We start from the raw sequence: 16,343 nt of genomic DNA on the forward strand, positions 1-16,343 counted from the left end.
TCCCCCATGGAGCAGAAGATAATCATACAAACCAGTCATAGATTTCACAGAATGGGTCCAAAGCCATGGCCTGGGAAGGCGAGGGAAGCCAGCGCCTTGTGGAAGGCCCTGACTGAGAGCAGCCATGGCTGGGAAGAGAACGACTGGTAACAAATTGACCTTGGACCCAGGTGGTAGCTTGTTGAGTTAAGTTGAGCCACTCGGAAGCGTATTTCACTTTTATTTGCTGGTAACCACTGTGTCTTTCTCGCACACACCTGAACTCACCAGTGGTGCTGAACGTGCAAAGCTCCGTTCCAGCAGCAGCTGGGGGTAAATCCTGGGCTTTGCTCTAGATAAGGGAGTGAGGGACATTATTACATCTCTGAGTGGCCCCGGAGAGGGCTGGGCACTTCAAGGCAGCCGAGATGGGGGAAGTTCAGCACTGAGGGCGCTGGGCTCACCCTGCGAGTAGTCACCAAGGCTGGCGGAGACCAGCGTGTGGCCATGGTGTAAGAAGCAGGCTCCTGTGGTCAAAGCACCGATCCAGGGCTGCACGGCACTCGGGGAACTACATGCCCGTCGGCTGGCTGTGGGTTTCTGGGCTGGGACAGCAGAGACGCATTTGAGACACTCAGGATTACAAGGAGGGTGGTGACACCACCCTGAATTGACCCCCCAGAATGTGACAACACTGGGCTCGGGAGTCGGGATTACAGGAGGGAGATGGAGTGGAAGGACTCTGTGTACAGTGGTGTCTATGTGTCCACAGCAGTGGGAGGGTTAAATTGAGGAGGGGGTTAAGAGGAACTCAGCCAGCCCTGGATTCCCTGGGTTCTGGAGGGAGACACTGAGTCTGGACTCAGGATGCTAGGAAATCATGGAGAATTCCATTATCTTTTTTTATAGAGCAAAATAAAAATCACATTGAGGGGAAATCAGAAGCACAAGCCCTCTAAAATCTCAATCACCCGTGTACTAAAGCCCTTAGCAGATCAAAACGCTCCTGAGAAAGTTAATATGATTAATACAAGGGACGGGTTAGTGGGGCAGAGAGAAATTAGGTGCACAGTGGGGTTTCACTAATCTAAACAGAGACAATGGATTTTTGATCTCTCCTGGGGGGCCTGGGATCCCGCTCACAATTAGGCCAAGATTTTGAAAAGTAAGTTACAGCGCTGGGATTTCAGAAAGTGCTCTGCAAATCAGCTCTCTCCATTTGGGCACCCCAAATCACTCGTCGCTTTGGAAAACCCTAGCCCTGGTCTCTGTGTTATAGGGGGTCTGGTGCAGGTCCTGTAGCAAGAAATGCCGGGCAACAGAAGGTTGGGGAGGGTCTGTTCGCTCCTCTTTTATTAGTGTGTCTGGTTTTTATCCCACGCCCATCACCGTGGTGTTGAACGCTCTTTGGTCATGTCTCCCCTCGGGCTCGAATTCACTAGCAAAATGCAGAGAGCTGAGACAATGAAATACCCTGACAGTGACTTACACAGGGATGACGTTTGGAAGGGAGGGTTTTCTGAAGGACTGGCCGGGAAAACCCTCAATAGTTCAGGGAAACAGGCTGAATGTTGTTAGGGCAGGAGCCACCAGATGATGCCGTTAAGACGTCGTTAGTGTTTTGTTCTCAGGGCTTGGCTACACTTGCAGATGTAGAGCGCTGGGAGTTAAACCAGCCCTCGTAGAGAGCAGCAGGGACAGCGCTGCCATCTGTCCACTGACAGCCTGGCGTGGCCGCATTTGCGGCATTTGCAGCGGCATTGGGAGCAGTGCATTATGGGCAGTTATCCCACGAAGCCCATCCTCCCATTCTGGCGCTGTGGCTTGTGGGGGGGGGGGCATTCTGGGTCCTGTCCCAGTGCATCGCTTCGCATCCCATGGACACCTCCACAGAGATATTGGCATAGTCCTCTTACAGCACCAAGGTCCCAACTGGAGACCAGTGACTTGTGTGCCATGGGTACTCACAAAAACTGAGTGCCAATACGCTCAAATACAGCAGCAGGCTTTGGGCTTAGTCCGTGGGCATAAAAGAATTTCACATCTTTATTTATGGGAAGACCCTGTAGCTGAAACTGACCATAAGACACTCATTGCCACTCCCAGCTCCCGCTTCCCCCCAGAATACAGAGGCTAGAACACGTGCGGTGGAGCAAAGTTCAGAGCTAGATTTTGTACGTCGCTCAGAATTTTAAAAATCCCGTCCGGTCTCAGGCAAAATGCGGACCGGGATTGCCAGAGCTCCTGCTCGGGATGAAAGCCTGCAGAAAGTCACTGAGGCTGTTAGCACAGGGTGGCTGGGAGAGCAGATTCCCAGCCCCTATTATCAATACAAGGGGAGCTCTCAGCACTAGATGGCATTTGTTTAAAGGCACAGGAGGGCGATCCCCAAGGCGTTACAGAAAAATACATTAGAAAGGAGTCATGAAGATCAGCTGGGGATTGAAAAACCTCAGAGAACGGCCAGAGCCCTTCTATGCCGGCCTCACATGAACAGCGACGTTGAGGAAACTGTCCAGAGTTGCTGTATGTGCCAAAAATATAGGCCAAGTCAAGCAAAAGAGCCCCTGTTGGTGGCACCAGAAAAGATTGGCCCCCGGGGCAAAGGAAGCCTGGATTTGTCTACACAGGCTGGAGAAAACGGTGTACTTGTCCTAGACTATAGTTCTTACCTCCCCGAGATAACCCTACGAGAAGACACTAGGGCTAAACGGGTGATGGCGCATATCAAACCTGTTTTTGCTAGACATGGTCTACCTGTCACAGTAATGTCTGACAGGGGCTGCAGTTCGGTGGCCATGAGGTTAAGCAGTTTGCAGTGAAATTTGGGTTTAGAATATAGCCACTCGTCCAGCGTTTCTCAAATGTGCCCACGGTGACCACCAGGGGCTTTTCTTGCTGCCACGACCTCCCGGGTGGTGATGGGGAGCAGCAGTGGTGCCTGCCCCGTCTGGAGCCACAAACACTGTAGGAGCAGGTGACCAGTGTGAGTTCCCCACCTTCCCAGGGTGGTGGGGCTCAGGCATTGGGCTTCAGCCCTGGGGGGGCGCGGCAGGCTCTGGCCGTGTGGTGGCAGGCTCTGTCCCCCATGGCCCTCTCCACCTCCCTACCCACCTCCCCATCTGGGGCTTAATTTGGCTCCCAGCTTGCCAGGGCTGAGTAAATTTGCTGTGGAAAGTGATATTAACAAATAGACAAATCTCACTTTTCACAATGGCAGATTTACTAGCTAGCAAATCTAAAAACAAACAAACAAACAAAAACCCTACCAAAAAAAGAAAAATATGTAAAGCAACTTATTTGTGTTTCTATTCTGTTTAGGTCCAGTAAAGAATAGAGACACGATTTTTATTATTGAGTCTTCAAAAAAAACCAAAACCTACCTAAATAAACTACAGTAATTTGGACACGTGCATGTGCATATTTATTTGTTTTTCCTAAAATTAAGTATTTTAGGAAAAATTGTCAGAGTGGCCACTTGCAAGATTTGGTGGCCGCACTTGGGGGGCCACCAAAAACTTTGTTGTGAGAACCCTTGTCCATGCTATCCCCCATCGAACGGGATGGTGGAGAACAGTGTCAAAAGTCTAAAGCCTCTACTGAAAAGGACTGCTGAGTCAGACTCTGATCTGTATTTAGCCCTATGAAATTACAGACTGGCCCCCAGGGCGTGTCCCCTGCTGCCATTCTGTTCAACAGAAAACGGAGAAGAAGAATGCTTTCACTTTCAGACACGGACATCAGCAAGACACTGGGGACTTGATAACTAGATGACCTCCGGAGGTCCCTTCCAACCCTGATATTCTATGATTCTATGACTTGCAGATCTATAAAGAGACAGACGAGGCAGAACAAAAAACTAAGTATGATTTGGGATCCCAGGAGCTGCCTCCACTTCACAATGATGCAGCGGTTGCCCTGGGGTCATCTGAGGCTGTCACCCCAGATGGAGACATACTACAGAAGAATAGGCAACACCTCCAAATCCCAGGGAAGGAGGGAGATAAGGGGCATCAAAGCAGCCGTCTTGCCTGAGAGGGTCTCAGACAGGCAACAAATACAAGAGAATGAGACAACAGAGTAAAACCGGAACACGTGGGCCTGCTGCCTCCTGAGAGCAGTGGTGCTGATGTCTCGGGGTAGCCCTGAGGTCCAAACGACAGTGCAGGGCACCTCAGAGCCTAGCTGAACATTGCTAGGAACTTGATCCCTGACCTGATCTTGAAGGGGGGGGTAGTTTGGGGTAAAATATCATTGATTTGCTAAGCATGCTTCCAGGAAAAACAAAGGAAGTTCTTGAAACTGCAACAGCAAGTAGGGGGAAATAAATAAAACGGTTGTTAGGCTCTGCTATGATAAAATGGGCAAGGTTAAGGGCACTGGATGGGCTGAAAACGCAGCAGCTGCGGTCCTGGACACGTCTGGGTGAAATTGGAAAAGGTGTTTAAAAGACGTGATTATCCAAGCTGTCGTTGGGACACCAGGAACAGAGACACAGGACAACGGGAGCGATGCTCTCCTCAGGGAGCCCAGAACCCTCAGCCAGTGAGCCCTCTGCCTCAGCAAGAGAGAGCGCTTTGCTGGTGCTTAAACTGTGTGTCCACTCCCGGCCACCCCAGCCTGTCAGCCAGCCCCAAAAAACTCCTCAGGACTCTGCCAGCCCAAACCTTGCCTTGCCGGTAACACGCAGCGAACCCCAGAGCTCCCCAGAGACTCTCGCCCTCCCATTGGACACTCACAGAAACGATTAAGTTCACTGCCTCCCAAGAGACAGCGCACGCACCAGCCTGTTAGTGTAGCTGAGGTCCCACACTTCATAACACAGCCCTGAGACGGTTAATAGTGAAGCTAAGAAGAAGTTTGCTAATACAGAACAGAGAGTTCGGTGTGCTGCATGATCAGTTATTACACTTACGAGATTATTTATGGGGGTACAACCTGCACTTGTCACAGACAACAGGTTCTTTTGCGGGCGGCTACTTATTGGTGATACTAAGCAGAGAGAAGAGAAACAGGAAACGGTTAGAAATAAAAAAGCTTTCTAGTGTCTCAGACTAACTTCAGGCAAAGATTGTAACTTGCTAAACAGCTGTCTCAAGTACATCAAGCTACCAGCATCGCCAGCCCGTCTGGCAGGAGGATCCAGCGTTCACAGAACTAGAGGGTGCTGTTCCCTAAGTGATGGATAACTAAACTGTCTTGTTGCTCTCCTTATATTTCCCAGAGTTCACGGTCTGCTTGAAAAGCCAGGAAGCCCTCCTGGGATTCAGACTCCAGAGTGTCCCCTACTGTGTCACCAAGCTGTTTCTTCCGCCACTTGTGAGCTTGACGTTACATGTCAATGCACTTTCATTGTCCTCTGCCTGTGATCAAGCGAGGCAGACAGGTAACTCCACGTTCCTTTGTCTAGGACAGGCTCGTTTATCAACAGCCTCCAAAACAACATATTTCTAGCCGACGTACATAGCTCTTTATACACAACCCGTACATACATCACCCAAAAACATTCATGGCCAGTGAGTCTCCAATTTTCATATTATACCTTATGACACTGTTTTGTAGTATAATATATGATCCGTTGATTCAACTCTCTTATACTTATGCATATTGATTTCTTCTATAATCCCAATTATATTTGTCTGTATTAACTAAAGCAAATGGTGATGAGAACTCTTTCCATTCCACTAGTATCTCTGGAGGATGTTAAACAGAAGCTACCAAAGTCAGACATTTTTAAATCAGCAGGTCCAGATAACTTGCATCCAAGAGTCTTATAAGAGCTGGCTGAGGAGCTTGCGGGACTGTTAATGCTGATTATCAGTAAATCTTGGAGCACTGGGGAAGTTCCAGAAGACCGGAAGAAAGTTAATGTTGTGCCCATTTTTAAAAAGAGTAAACAGGATGGGCTGGGTAAGTATAGTCCTGTCAGCCTGACATCAATCCTGAGCAAGATAATGGAGTGGCTGATATGGGAATCGGTTAATAAAGAACTAAAAGAAGATAATGTAATTAATGCAAAGCAACATGGGTTTATGGAAGAAAGACCCTGTCAAACTAACCGGATATCTTTTTTTGATGAGATTACAAATTGATTGATAAAGGTAATAGTTTTGACGTAATATACCTGGCTTCTGTAAGGTGTTTGACTTAGTACCGGGCAACATTTTGATGACAAAAGTAGAACGATATAAAATCATCATGGAACACATTAAATGGATTAAAAACTAGCTAACTGATTGGTCTGAAAATGTAACTGCAAATGGGGAATCGTCATCAAACCAATCGTTTCCAGTGGGGTCCCGCAGGGACGGTTCTTAGCCCTATGCTATTTAACATCTTTATAAATGACCTAGAAGAAAACATAAAATCATCACTGATCAAGTTTGCAGATGACACAAAAAATTAGGGGAGTGGAAAACAATGAGGAGTACAGGGCACTGATTCAGAGTGATCTAGATCATTTGGTAAACTGGGCTTAAGCCAACCCTGCATTTTAATACAGCGAAATGTAATGCATGTCTCTGGGAACAAAGAATGCAGGCCATGCTTACAGGCTGGGGCACTCTATCCTGGGAAGCAGTGACTTAATACATTTGGGCGTTGTGATTGACAATCAGCTGAACAGGAGCTCCCAGAGCAACACAGTGGCCAAAAGATCCTGGGATGCATAAACAAGGGAATCTCATGTAGGAGCAGAGAGGTCATTTTACCAATCTATTTGGCCCTGGAGTGATCGCTGCTGGAATACTGTGCCCAGTTCTGATGCCCACCATTCAAGAAGGATGTTGATAAACTGGAGAGGGTTCAGAGAAGAGCCACGAGAATGATTAAAGAAATAGAAAATCTGCCGTAGAGTGACAGACTCAAAGAGATCAGTCTATTTAGCTTCACAAGGAGAAGGTTAAGGGGTGACTCGATCCCAGTCTATAAGTAGCTACATGGAGAAAAAATATTTAATAATCAGCTCTTCAGTGTAGCCGAGAAAGGTCTGACATGAGCCAAAGGGTGGAAGTTGAAGCTAGACAAATTCACACAGGGACTAAGGCATCGATTTTTAATGGTGAGGCTAATTAGCCATCAGAACAATTTACCACGGGTCATTCTCCCCCACTGAGAATTTTAAAAACAAGACTGAATGTTTTTCTAAAAGATCTGCTCCAGGAATTATTTTGACCCGTGTTATACAGGAGGTCAAAATACATGATCACAATGAAGCTTTCTGGCCTCAGAATCTGACTCTCTAAGTTGTTCCAATAGTTAATTACCATCACTTGTTAACAATTTGCACTTTATTTCAAGTCTAAACCTGTCCAGCTTCAACTTCCAGCCATTGGATCTTCTTATATCCACTGACTGCAGTGGGGTCCGAGCTGGAGTCACCACCTGCCTGCAATGAAGGCAAGGCCAGGGTCAATCTGCAGTCACCTCTGATTGCAATGAGATCAGGGCTGGATTCTGATCTCAGTTATGCTGGGGTCATGCCAGAGTCACCCCATGTGAGCCCTATTCTCACAAAACCCAGAAGACCTATGAAAAGAACCTGACACTATTTATTGTTCCATATCTCAAGGTTTTGAAGTAAAGTATCCGTTCCCCCAGTGTAAATCCAGAGCAATTGCAGATCCATTGGGGTATGTCAGTTCAGACAGAAGCCCAAATATCTACGTTGGGAGCAGAGGTTGCTCACAACTCCCTGAAGAGGCTTGTGTCAAAAGATATCTTCAGGTTTTTGAACTCTTCAAAGTCTTTCTGATGCTTCCTTCTAAACTCGTCAAGCTCCCGCACCCGTTGGATGAAGGGTCCCAGGCCTTGGGGCTTGGCCAGGTCGTAGCTCAGCTGGAGGTACTGTTCTAGCCTGCATCTCATCAGCCTCACCTCCAGTCTGAGCACCTCCAGCACCCGGTTTTTCAGGGAATTCTCTTCCTCACTCCGGTGCCAGTCAAAGAAATTAATCGAAGGCAGGAAGTAGCTGGGCAGCTGTTTCTTCTCCAGGCTGAACTCCAGCACCTTCAGCAGGGTCCCCAGAGCATCCAGCTCCATGGCCCAGTTCTCTGTCTCTGGGTTGAGGTGGGAAGCCCAAAAAAGAACCATCTGCAAAAGAAACATGCAGCTCTAACCACTAGAGACTGCTACCCTCCCACAACAAGGGCTAGAACCCAGGAGTCCTGGCTCCTGGCCCCCCTCCCAGAGCTGGGGAGAGAACTGAGGAATCCTGGCTCCCAGCCCCCCCCCCCGCCCCCGCTCTAGCCTTCTAGATCTTTCTCCCCTATATCCGAGGATGCTCCTATCACCCATTTTCCACCCTCTCCTACCGTGGCTCCCCAGTTTGAGTTACCTTCAGGTGGTAGGAGGTCAGGACTTTGCCGTAGCGCGGTACCCACTTTTCCATATTGATTTGCTTCAGCACCCGCAACACCTTCTGCCTGCACCCACCATCGGCGTCAATGTCCTTGAGGAGCTGGGTCTCAGCCAGGGAGAAGGTCAGCCTGGAGTGGGGTGGAGGGAAATGGGGCAGGGCTGAATGGGAGTACAGGGTCAGACAGACCCCCATCCCAAACCTACACTGGGGGGGGGGGGGGGGTGTGTGTGTGTGTGTGTGTGTGTGTGTGTGTGTGTGTGTGTGTGTGTGTGTGTGTGTGTGTGTGTGTGTGTGTCCCTGCGCCCCCTGCTGGAGGGGATGAGCCCTGCTCTGTGTGCATTTCTGTTGCCTTCTGCTGGAACAAATGAGATTTGCATTTTTACCTCCAGTATGAATTCTTGGCCACCAGATCGGTCCCAGTTTTGTAAATTTCCATGATATTCCAGGTGGGTTTTCTCTGCTCAGCGCCCTGCTCCCGGTCCCACCAGTCGGAAAGCCACCTGAGATCCTGCTGCGGCCAATCCATGGACATGTCCACTTTATTCCGGATGGTGGGCACCAGGTCTATAGACACAGGTTGGCCATTCACCTCTGCACTGAGCTGCACAGCTGGACTAACTGGTGTAATACCCACAGTGTTCTCCAGTTTAATGTTTCCTTGGAGAGGGCAAGACAGAGGAGTGGGAGTTAAAAGCAAACAGTTGACATAGGTCAAAGCTTTGCAGATCTGAGATGATGGAAGAGCAAAGGTTAAGGGAATGAGGGCCAAGATCCCAGGACTCCTGGGTTCTCTCCCAGCTCTGGGAGGGGAGCAGGGTCTAGCGGTGAGAGCAGTGGGGGCTGGCAGCCAGCATTCCTGGATTCTATTTCTGTGTCTCTTTGACATTGTGTAACTAACTTCATCTCCATGGGCACACGGTGAGATAGTGGAAGAACTGAGAATAGAAACCAGGAATCCTGACTCCCTAATCCCTAACGCTGGGAACTCCAATATGCGAGAGAGATTATGAAGGAACAGTGAAAAATTTCTCACCATACAGCTCTGCTGGTGCCCCTTAATCCTAAACTCCAGCCCTGGGCTTCCCCCTTTATGCCCCCCAGCTCTGCCGATGCCCTGACCCATAGACCCCGCTATTACAGCTGTGGGCTTCCCCAACGCACAGCTCTGCTTGTGGCCCTGAACCCCAACCAGCAGCCCCTACTATCACAGCCAGGAGTTCTCCCACCCCGCACAGCTCTGTCAGTGCTCCTCAAACCCGACCCACAGCCCCCTTTTCAATGTATTTACTATTTTACCCTACGCAATTTAACAGTTTTCCCTTCTGTATTTCCCTCGTGCTTATAATTTCTCCACTTACAGAGTCCCTTAATGTATATAATTTTTACTTACTAATTCCGGTAGTAAGGCTTCTCTCTAAAAACAGAGATGGGAGAAGAAAAGGGCTAGTTAAAATCTATGACACTCAGAGTCTTATATAGAAGGATGATCACAAAGGTAAAACTGGAAGAAAATGATGAGATTCCTGCAGGGTTGGAAGAAGTCGAATTTCTTTGTGCCTATATTAATCAAGTCTTGGCCAGCTCACAGTTACAGCTACGGGGTTGTCTTAAGTGCTGAAATCAACACACACTGGAAATACGATCAGTTAGCCCTGTTCCACTCTCGACCGTTCCCCTGTTTAACTACTTCACTTATGGGGATGATTTTTATTCCAGTATAGGAAAATCCTTACAACCCCTGCCAGCATGGGTGCTGTTCTACCTATGTTAAAGGGCTGTTGCGCTTGGCAAGGAATTGACTGGAGCTACAGCAATACAAGCCCGGTGGAAATGGAATTAAGAACATCCTCAGGACATGGATATAAAAGCACAACGGTTACCCAGTGCAAGGTGGGGTTATGCCCTTTACCAAGGTCGCACCTCTTTGGCAAACTGCTTGGGAAGTTAAAGAATGAATTTTCAGCAGGTGGCAAAAAGATAAACCTGAAAAATATTCCTCACTCGAGCTGCTGGGGTTTAGGTCGCCCTAGTTATGGCACTCGCGGTACGGAGTATTCAGACCCCTCAGTGCCGTAGCTATGTACCTAACTTTTCTGTGTAGATGAGGCTGGAAAGAGCTCAATCTCTTTACTTTATCAAAAAAAAAAAAAGAGTAAGAGGTGACTTGATTACAGTGTATAAGGATCTTCATGGGGAGAAAATCCCAGGTACTAACTGGTTCTTTAATGACAGGTTTCAGAGTAACAGCCGTGTTAGTCTGTATTCGCAAAAAGAAAAGGAGTACTTGTGACACCTTAGAGACTAACCAATTTATTTGAGCATGAGCTTTCGTGAGCTACAGCTCAGCTCACGAAAGCTCATGCTCAAATAAATTGGTTAGTCTCTAAGGTGCCACAAGTCCTCCTTTTCTTGGTTCTTTAATGTAGCAGATGTGGGGAGGCAGGAGGTAAACCGGACACCGGGCGACCCAGAGTCTATTGTGCCGGGCGCATCCACCCACCCCAGCTCACCTCTAGGACTCTGGTGTGCTGGGAGCCACTACCCCCTCCTCTGAAGATTTCAGTGCAGTGAGAGCATCTACCCCCCCACACACACAATTCCAGTGCACTGTATCGACCCACCCCCACACCCCCATGATCCCAGGGCACTGGGTGCACATCCACCTTGGAGAGCCCGACTCCAAGCACATTGCTTCTCGAGAAGTTTACGTATAGTTTGTTATGTTTGTTGTTTATATATAGAGATATTTTAAAAAATTAAAAGTTAATAGAAAAAAACCAAGAAAGCAAAACAAAACAAACACTCTATGGCAGTGTTTATCATCTTCCTGTGGCCTTAATTAATTGATGCAGTAATAATGAATTAATATTCACAAAGAAACTTACCTTTAGTCAGAGCTTCCTGGACACAGTCCCACAATGTTTTCATTACACGAAATGGATCAATGCCATTCTTCCAAATCTGTAGCTGAAAAGGGGTGTAATAAGACATCTTTAGATGCTTTAATCCAAATCAAGAGGAAGCTGCAGGTCGGAATTGAGTGGGACCAGCAGAGCTGTGGTGGGGAGTCCAGGGCTGAGAGACGGGGGCTGTGAGTGGAGACTAAGGGATGCCAGCAGAGCTGTGGGGGCAGAAAGCCCCGGGCTGGGCTAGCCAGGGGCTGCAGATCAGGATCGAGGGGCACTGGCAGACCTGAGGGGGCGCCGGGGGGAAGATCCTAGAGCTGGGCTAGCCGGGAGTGACTTTTTGAATGCCCTATGATCTCACTTACCTGCTGCTTATTTATTGTTTTTATGTCTTCCTCTGTGAGGTCCATTTCTACAGTCTTCCTCTCCAAGAGATCTCTCATTATCAGCTTGTTATAATCCACCACCACCTTGTTCCCCCAGCGGTACACCGGCACCTCGGGCTTCAAGCTGTCCCAGACAGGCAGAAGACCTTTTGGGGTGTACAGCTTGCTGTACAGGCTGCCCATAAGGATCAGGTTCATGTTGTAATGGATGGGGACCAGGAAGTCGTAGTCGCTGCTGCTGGACTCTGTCTGGACGTGGAGGTCCTGGGCTTGGCTGCCCACCAGGATGGCTTCCCCCGTGAAGAGCTCCACCTTGCACTTACGCACTGAAGCCATGATCCTGCTGACCAGAGCTTGCACCAGCTGGCACTCCTGCTTCCTTCTCTGGTGTTCCTTTTGCTCGGGATACACATGGTTCCCCAAGAAGCATTTCAGTAACACCTGGACAAGTGAAGGAAACTCAGCCTGTTCCTCTTCCATTTCCCTTGGCACTCCTGCCTCACTCTGGTACTTGCCCGCCATCCCTGCGAGGCACAGATGGCTCCTGGCAGGGCTGAGCCCTCCTCAGTCCCTCGGCAAACTCTAGTGGTTCAGCTCTGCATTTCCTGTAAAGGCACCTCCTCTCCTGCTCATAGCTGAGCTGCATGGGGGAAGGGAGTGTTGTTTGCAGGCGGAATTGGCCGGTTATTTCTGCCAGAGAGACCTTCGGCATCTGACTTACCGGAAATGACGCCACCACAATAATACAATAGTAAAAACATGAGTCATTAGGAGACAAATTCCACTTCTTTCGGACTCACAGATTCATAGATTCTAAGACCCGAAGGGACCACTGTGATCATCTGCTGAAAAGTCCTGTATAACACAGGCCAGTGGACTGCCCTGAATTCATTCTTGTTTGAACCTAACCCTAGTTCATATTGGCAGGCTGTCTGGAGCAGCTCAAGAGCATGAGCACCAACCTCAGGGCAGACTGCTAAGAAGCAGGGTACAAACCAAAAATTGGTTGTGAATTCTATACTTAGATTTTGCCAACTAGTTATCAAGTGTAAACTCCTCTGGCACTATACCAGCCTTAAGATAGAGTGACAGACAGTCCCTTTGGATACTCTGATCTATCTTGCACCTACACATGCCTGCCTTTGTGATAGATGGTCCCTTACACCAAAAATCACAACAATATTCAGGTTCCTCCCGAGCCCAAAAGACTGATCACTTACCCCAGATCAATTGCATCCTAAATCTTATACCAAAGACAACCCGCTTGTAACAAATCCTATAATAAATTATCTAAAGATTTACTAAGAAAAAGAAATGAGAAGTTATTTACAAGGTTAAAGCAGGTAACACACACACAAACGAGCTACAGCCTTAGGTTCCAAACGATGACAGAAGCTTCTATAATGAGCAAGCTCTATACATCCCTTAGGGCTAGCCCTTGCCACGCACTGGGGAATCTTTTGCTTATGCTTAGTGACCCTGGCCCCTCAGAGACCAGGCAGCAAAAGGACACAGTTTCTTCCTGTCAGGGATTTTTATTCCCTTCATCCCAGAGTTCAGGCTGATGGGATGAGTCCATGTACAGGTCTTCTCTTCACTGGGTGGGGTGGAATGCAATTAACAAAGTCTTTGTTCTTTGAGGTTTCACAATGGCGCATTCAATGAGCCTTCTTGGTGGGCAGGCCCTAACACCTTCTGTAGGAAGCTGGCATTGTACATTAATTAATGCTTCTTTCCTGTTTGACGATTTATACAATTACAGAGGATTACAATACAAACACTCCCTGCCACCTTAGAACATGGGGTACAGATGGTATAAGTGAGATTAATGCATGCAGCATCCTACAAGCATTTCATAAAATCTGAACCCTAAATACATTCTTAGAAACTTAACAGACTGCTGACACACAGGTGAGCCAGACTGGTTTCCAGCTGTGTATTTGTCAGTGTTCGGCTGAGACCTTGGGGCCTTGGCATGAGCTGGCACCTGGTCTGCCAGCATCACACAGATTTTTCAGAAAAACGTCCCATCTTGATTTACAACTTGCCAGTGAAGGAGAATCCACCTGAGCCCCTGGTAGGTTGTTGCAGCCGTTAAGTCCCCACACTACAAACAAATTCATTCTTCTTTCGAGTCTAAACCTGTCCAGCTTAAAATTCCAGCCATTGGATTTTATACCTTTATCTGCTAGATTGAAGAGCTCCCTATTATTTCTGTTTCCCATGTCGGTACTCTACTTATAGACTCTTACCTGCTCCGGGAGAGATACCCAGTGTTGCCAATCACAAACATCCAACAGTCATGAAAATGGCTTAAAATCATGAGATTTGGAGGGAGAAAACATTGGGTTCTCTTTATTCACCTTTGGGTTTCTGAGCCTTTTAGGATCTTGTTTTCCTACTTGTCTCCTCAAACCCTCCACCGCTCCCCAAAAACAGTTTTGTTAAAGCTGAGACCATCAGCTAGGTCCCTACTCAGCAGAAGCATGGCACTACTTTCAGTACCACAGAAGTGTTCTGTAGCGTACTACTGAACGGAACCGAAGTAGTCATCAATGAAAAACTGTACTGGATGAACACAAAACCATCATGTGTAGATCACATCTTTACCCTGAGACAATTGATTGAGAAAGGGCTTGCTTACCAGAGAAGATGAATCTTGAACTTCACAGATTTCATCAAATCTTTCATCTGCATCCATAGGGTCTCCATTGCAGATCTTGCAACAATATGGTCTTCCTAGAAAGATAGTGTCACAGGCCAAGATGCTGTATGAAGGTTCAAAATGCTGTGTAAGGACAGAAAGTGGAGAGACAGATTGGTTTGCGATCATCACTGGAGTGTGGCAGGGTTGTATCTTACCACTTTTCCTTTTCTGCATGGATTACGTGATGCAAAAAGCAACATCAAAGGAAGATACAGTAGTTATGTGAAGTAGAGAAAAACTTCAAGAGATCAACTTTGCAGATGACATTGTTCTGTTGGACACAGATGACGATGCCATGAAAAAGACCACTACAATGTCAAATGGAGTGCCGTCAAAGAAGATTAAGAAACAGCCAAAAGAAGACAAAAGTCATGATTGTTGAAAGAGGAGTCAGCAATAATGTTGCGTATCTGATTGATGGTGAAGAATATGGCATGGTTAACGAAGTTGTACATCTTGGAAGCACAATCAGTGCTGATGGCCAACTCCATAAAGAAGTCAAAACAAGAACTGGGAAGGTAAGCGGCGTTTTTTGAGACTATCTGAATAAATAAAGAGATTCACATCAGAACTAAGATAAAAATTATACAATGCCATGTGATACTGACATTGTTACATGCTTCTGAAACTTGGCAAGTGCTAGAAGCCCACGGCAGGAAACGTAACACATTCCATCAGAGATGCTGGCTGAGAATACCTGGTGTCCGCCGTGGGGACAAAGTAACCAACCCTGATGTGTTACGAAGGACTGTCCAACAAACAAGCTGTAGAGATAATGATTGGAAAAAGAAGAATGCAGTTGTTTGGGCATGTTGCACAGACGTCAAAAAAAACCCCAAACCCTGTACTCCTAGACAAGCCCTAGACTGGAGACCCAGCAATATCCCCTCCACAGACCATGTCAAGGTTCCTTCCCCACTCTGAACTCTAGGGTACAGATGTGGGGACCTGCATGAAAAACCCCTAAGCTTATTTTTACCAGCTTAGGTTAAAACTTCCCCAAGGTACAAACTATTTTACCTTTTGCCCCTGGACTTTATTGCTGCCACCAACAAGCGTCTAACAGATATATAACCAGGAAAGAGCCCTCTTGGAAACGTCTTCCCCCCACAAATCTTCCCCAAACCTTACACCCCCTTTCCTGGGGAAGGCTTGATAAAAATCCTCACCAATTTGCATAGATGAACACAGACCCAAACCCTTGGATCTTAAGAACAAAGAATTTTAATAGAAGAAAAAGTAAAAGAATCACCTCTGTAAAATCAGGCTGGTAAATACTTTACAGGGTAATCAGATTCAAAACACAGAGAGTCCCTCTAGGCAAAACCTTAAGTGACAAAAAGACACAAACACAGGAATCTCCATTCCATTCAGCACAGCTTATTTTATCAGCCATTTAAACAAAACAGAATCTAACGCGTCTCTAGCTAGATTACTGACTCAGTTCTCAGACTCCATTCCTGTTCTGTCCCCGGCAAAAGCCTCCCACAGACAGAGAGACTCTTTGTTTCTCCCCCCTCCAGCTTTGAAAGCATCTTGTCTCCTCATGGGTCATTTTGGTCAGGTGCCAGCGAGGTTATCCTAGCTTCTTAACCCTTTACAGGTGAGAGGGTTTTTCCTCTGGCCAGGAGGGATTTTAAAGGTGTTTACCCTTCCCTTTATATTTATGACAGACCCTCTCTCAGGGATCCTCCAATATTCCCCTCAGAGACACCCACCAGTTTCTCCTCAGAGACCCCTACTAAACCTCAGAGAACTCCATGCCTCCTCAGAAATACACAATATCTCCCTCAGAGACCCCAAATATCCCCCAATATACCCACAGGGACCCTCCCCCCGGTATCCCCCAAGAATCCCAATGCCCCCTCAGAAATGCCCCAATAGCCCCCCAATAACCCACACAGAAACCCACCAATTTCCCCCCTCAGAGACATGTCCAAATATCCCTGAGAGACCTTCCAGTTTCATCCCCAAGACCCCCCCCCAATATCCCTCCTCAAGGACCA

The 16,343-nt window shown here is 47.5% G+C and overlaps 1 protein-coding gene across 1 annotated transcript; it reads right to left on the bottom strand.

The window, feature by feature from the left end:
- Positions 1 to 7,089: 7,089 nt before the first annotated feature.
- LOC141989813 (uncharacterized) lies at positions 7,090 to 14,334 on the bottom strand. The gene is made up of 7 exons (XM_074956729.1): positions 14,275 to 14,334; positions 11,610 to 12,342; positions 11,224 to 11,305; positions 9,729 to 9,752; positions 8,722 to 8,995; positions 8,315 to 8,465; positions 7,090 to 8,070 (listed from the first exon to the last, which is right to left on the bottom strand). Exons 2-7 carry the CDS (start codon positions 12,150 to 12,152, stop codon positions 7,663 to 7,665), a joined length of 1,482 nt encoding a protein of 493 aa, XP_074812830.1. The 5' UTR covers positions 12,153 to 12,342; positions 14,275 to 14,334; the 3' UTR covers positions 7,090 to 7,662.
- Positions 14,335 to 16,343: the final 2,009 nt, after the last annotated feature.

The sequence above is a fragment of the Natator depressus genome, chromosome 6 (genome assembly GCF_965152275.1).
Source record: "Natator depressus isolate rNatDep1 chromosome 6, rNatDep2.hap1, whole genome shotgun sequence".
Classification (NCBI taxonomy): domain Eukaryota; kingdom Metazoa; phylum Chordata; order Testudines; family Cheloniidae; genus Natator; species Natator depressus.

What these genes read in the sequence shown, in the direction of transcription:
- LOC141989813 (XM_074956729.1), bottom strand. Translation starts at nt 12,152, where the DNA reads ATGGCGGGCAAGTACCAGAGTGAGGCAGGAGTGCCAAGGGAAATGGAA. An exon ending in AAACAATAAATAAGCAGCAG is followed by an intron (nt 11,306 to 11,609) that starts GTAAGTGAGATC and finishes ACCCCTTTTCAG; the next exon opens with CTACAGATTTGGAAGAATGG. An exon ending in AAGCCTTACTACCGGAATTA is followed by an intron (nt 8,996 to 9,728) that starts GTAAGTAAAAAT and finishes GCCCTCTCCAAG; the next exon opens with GAAACATTAAACTGGAGAAC.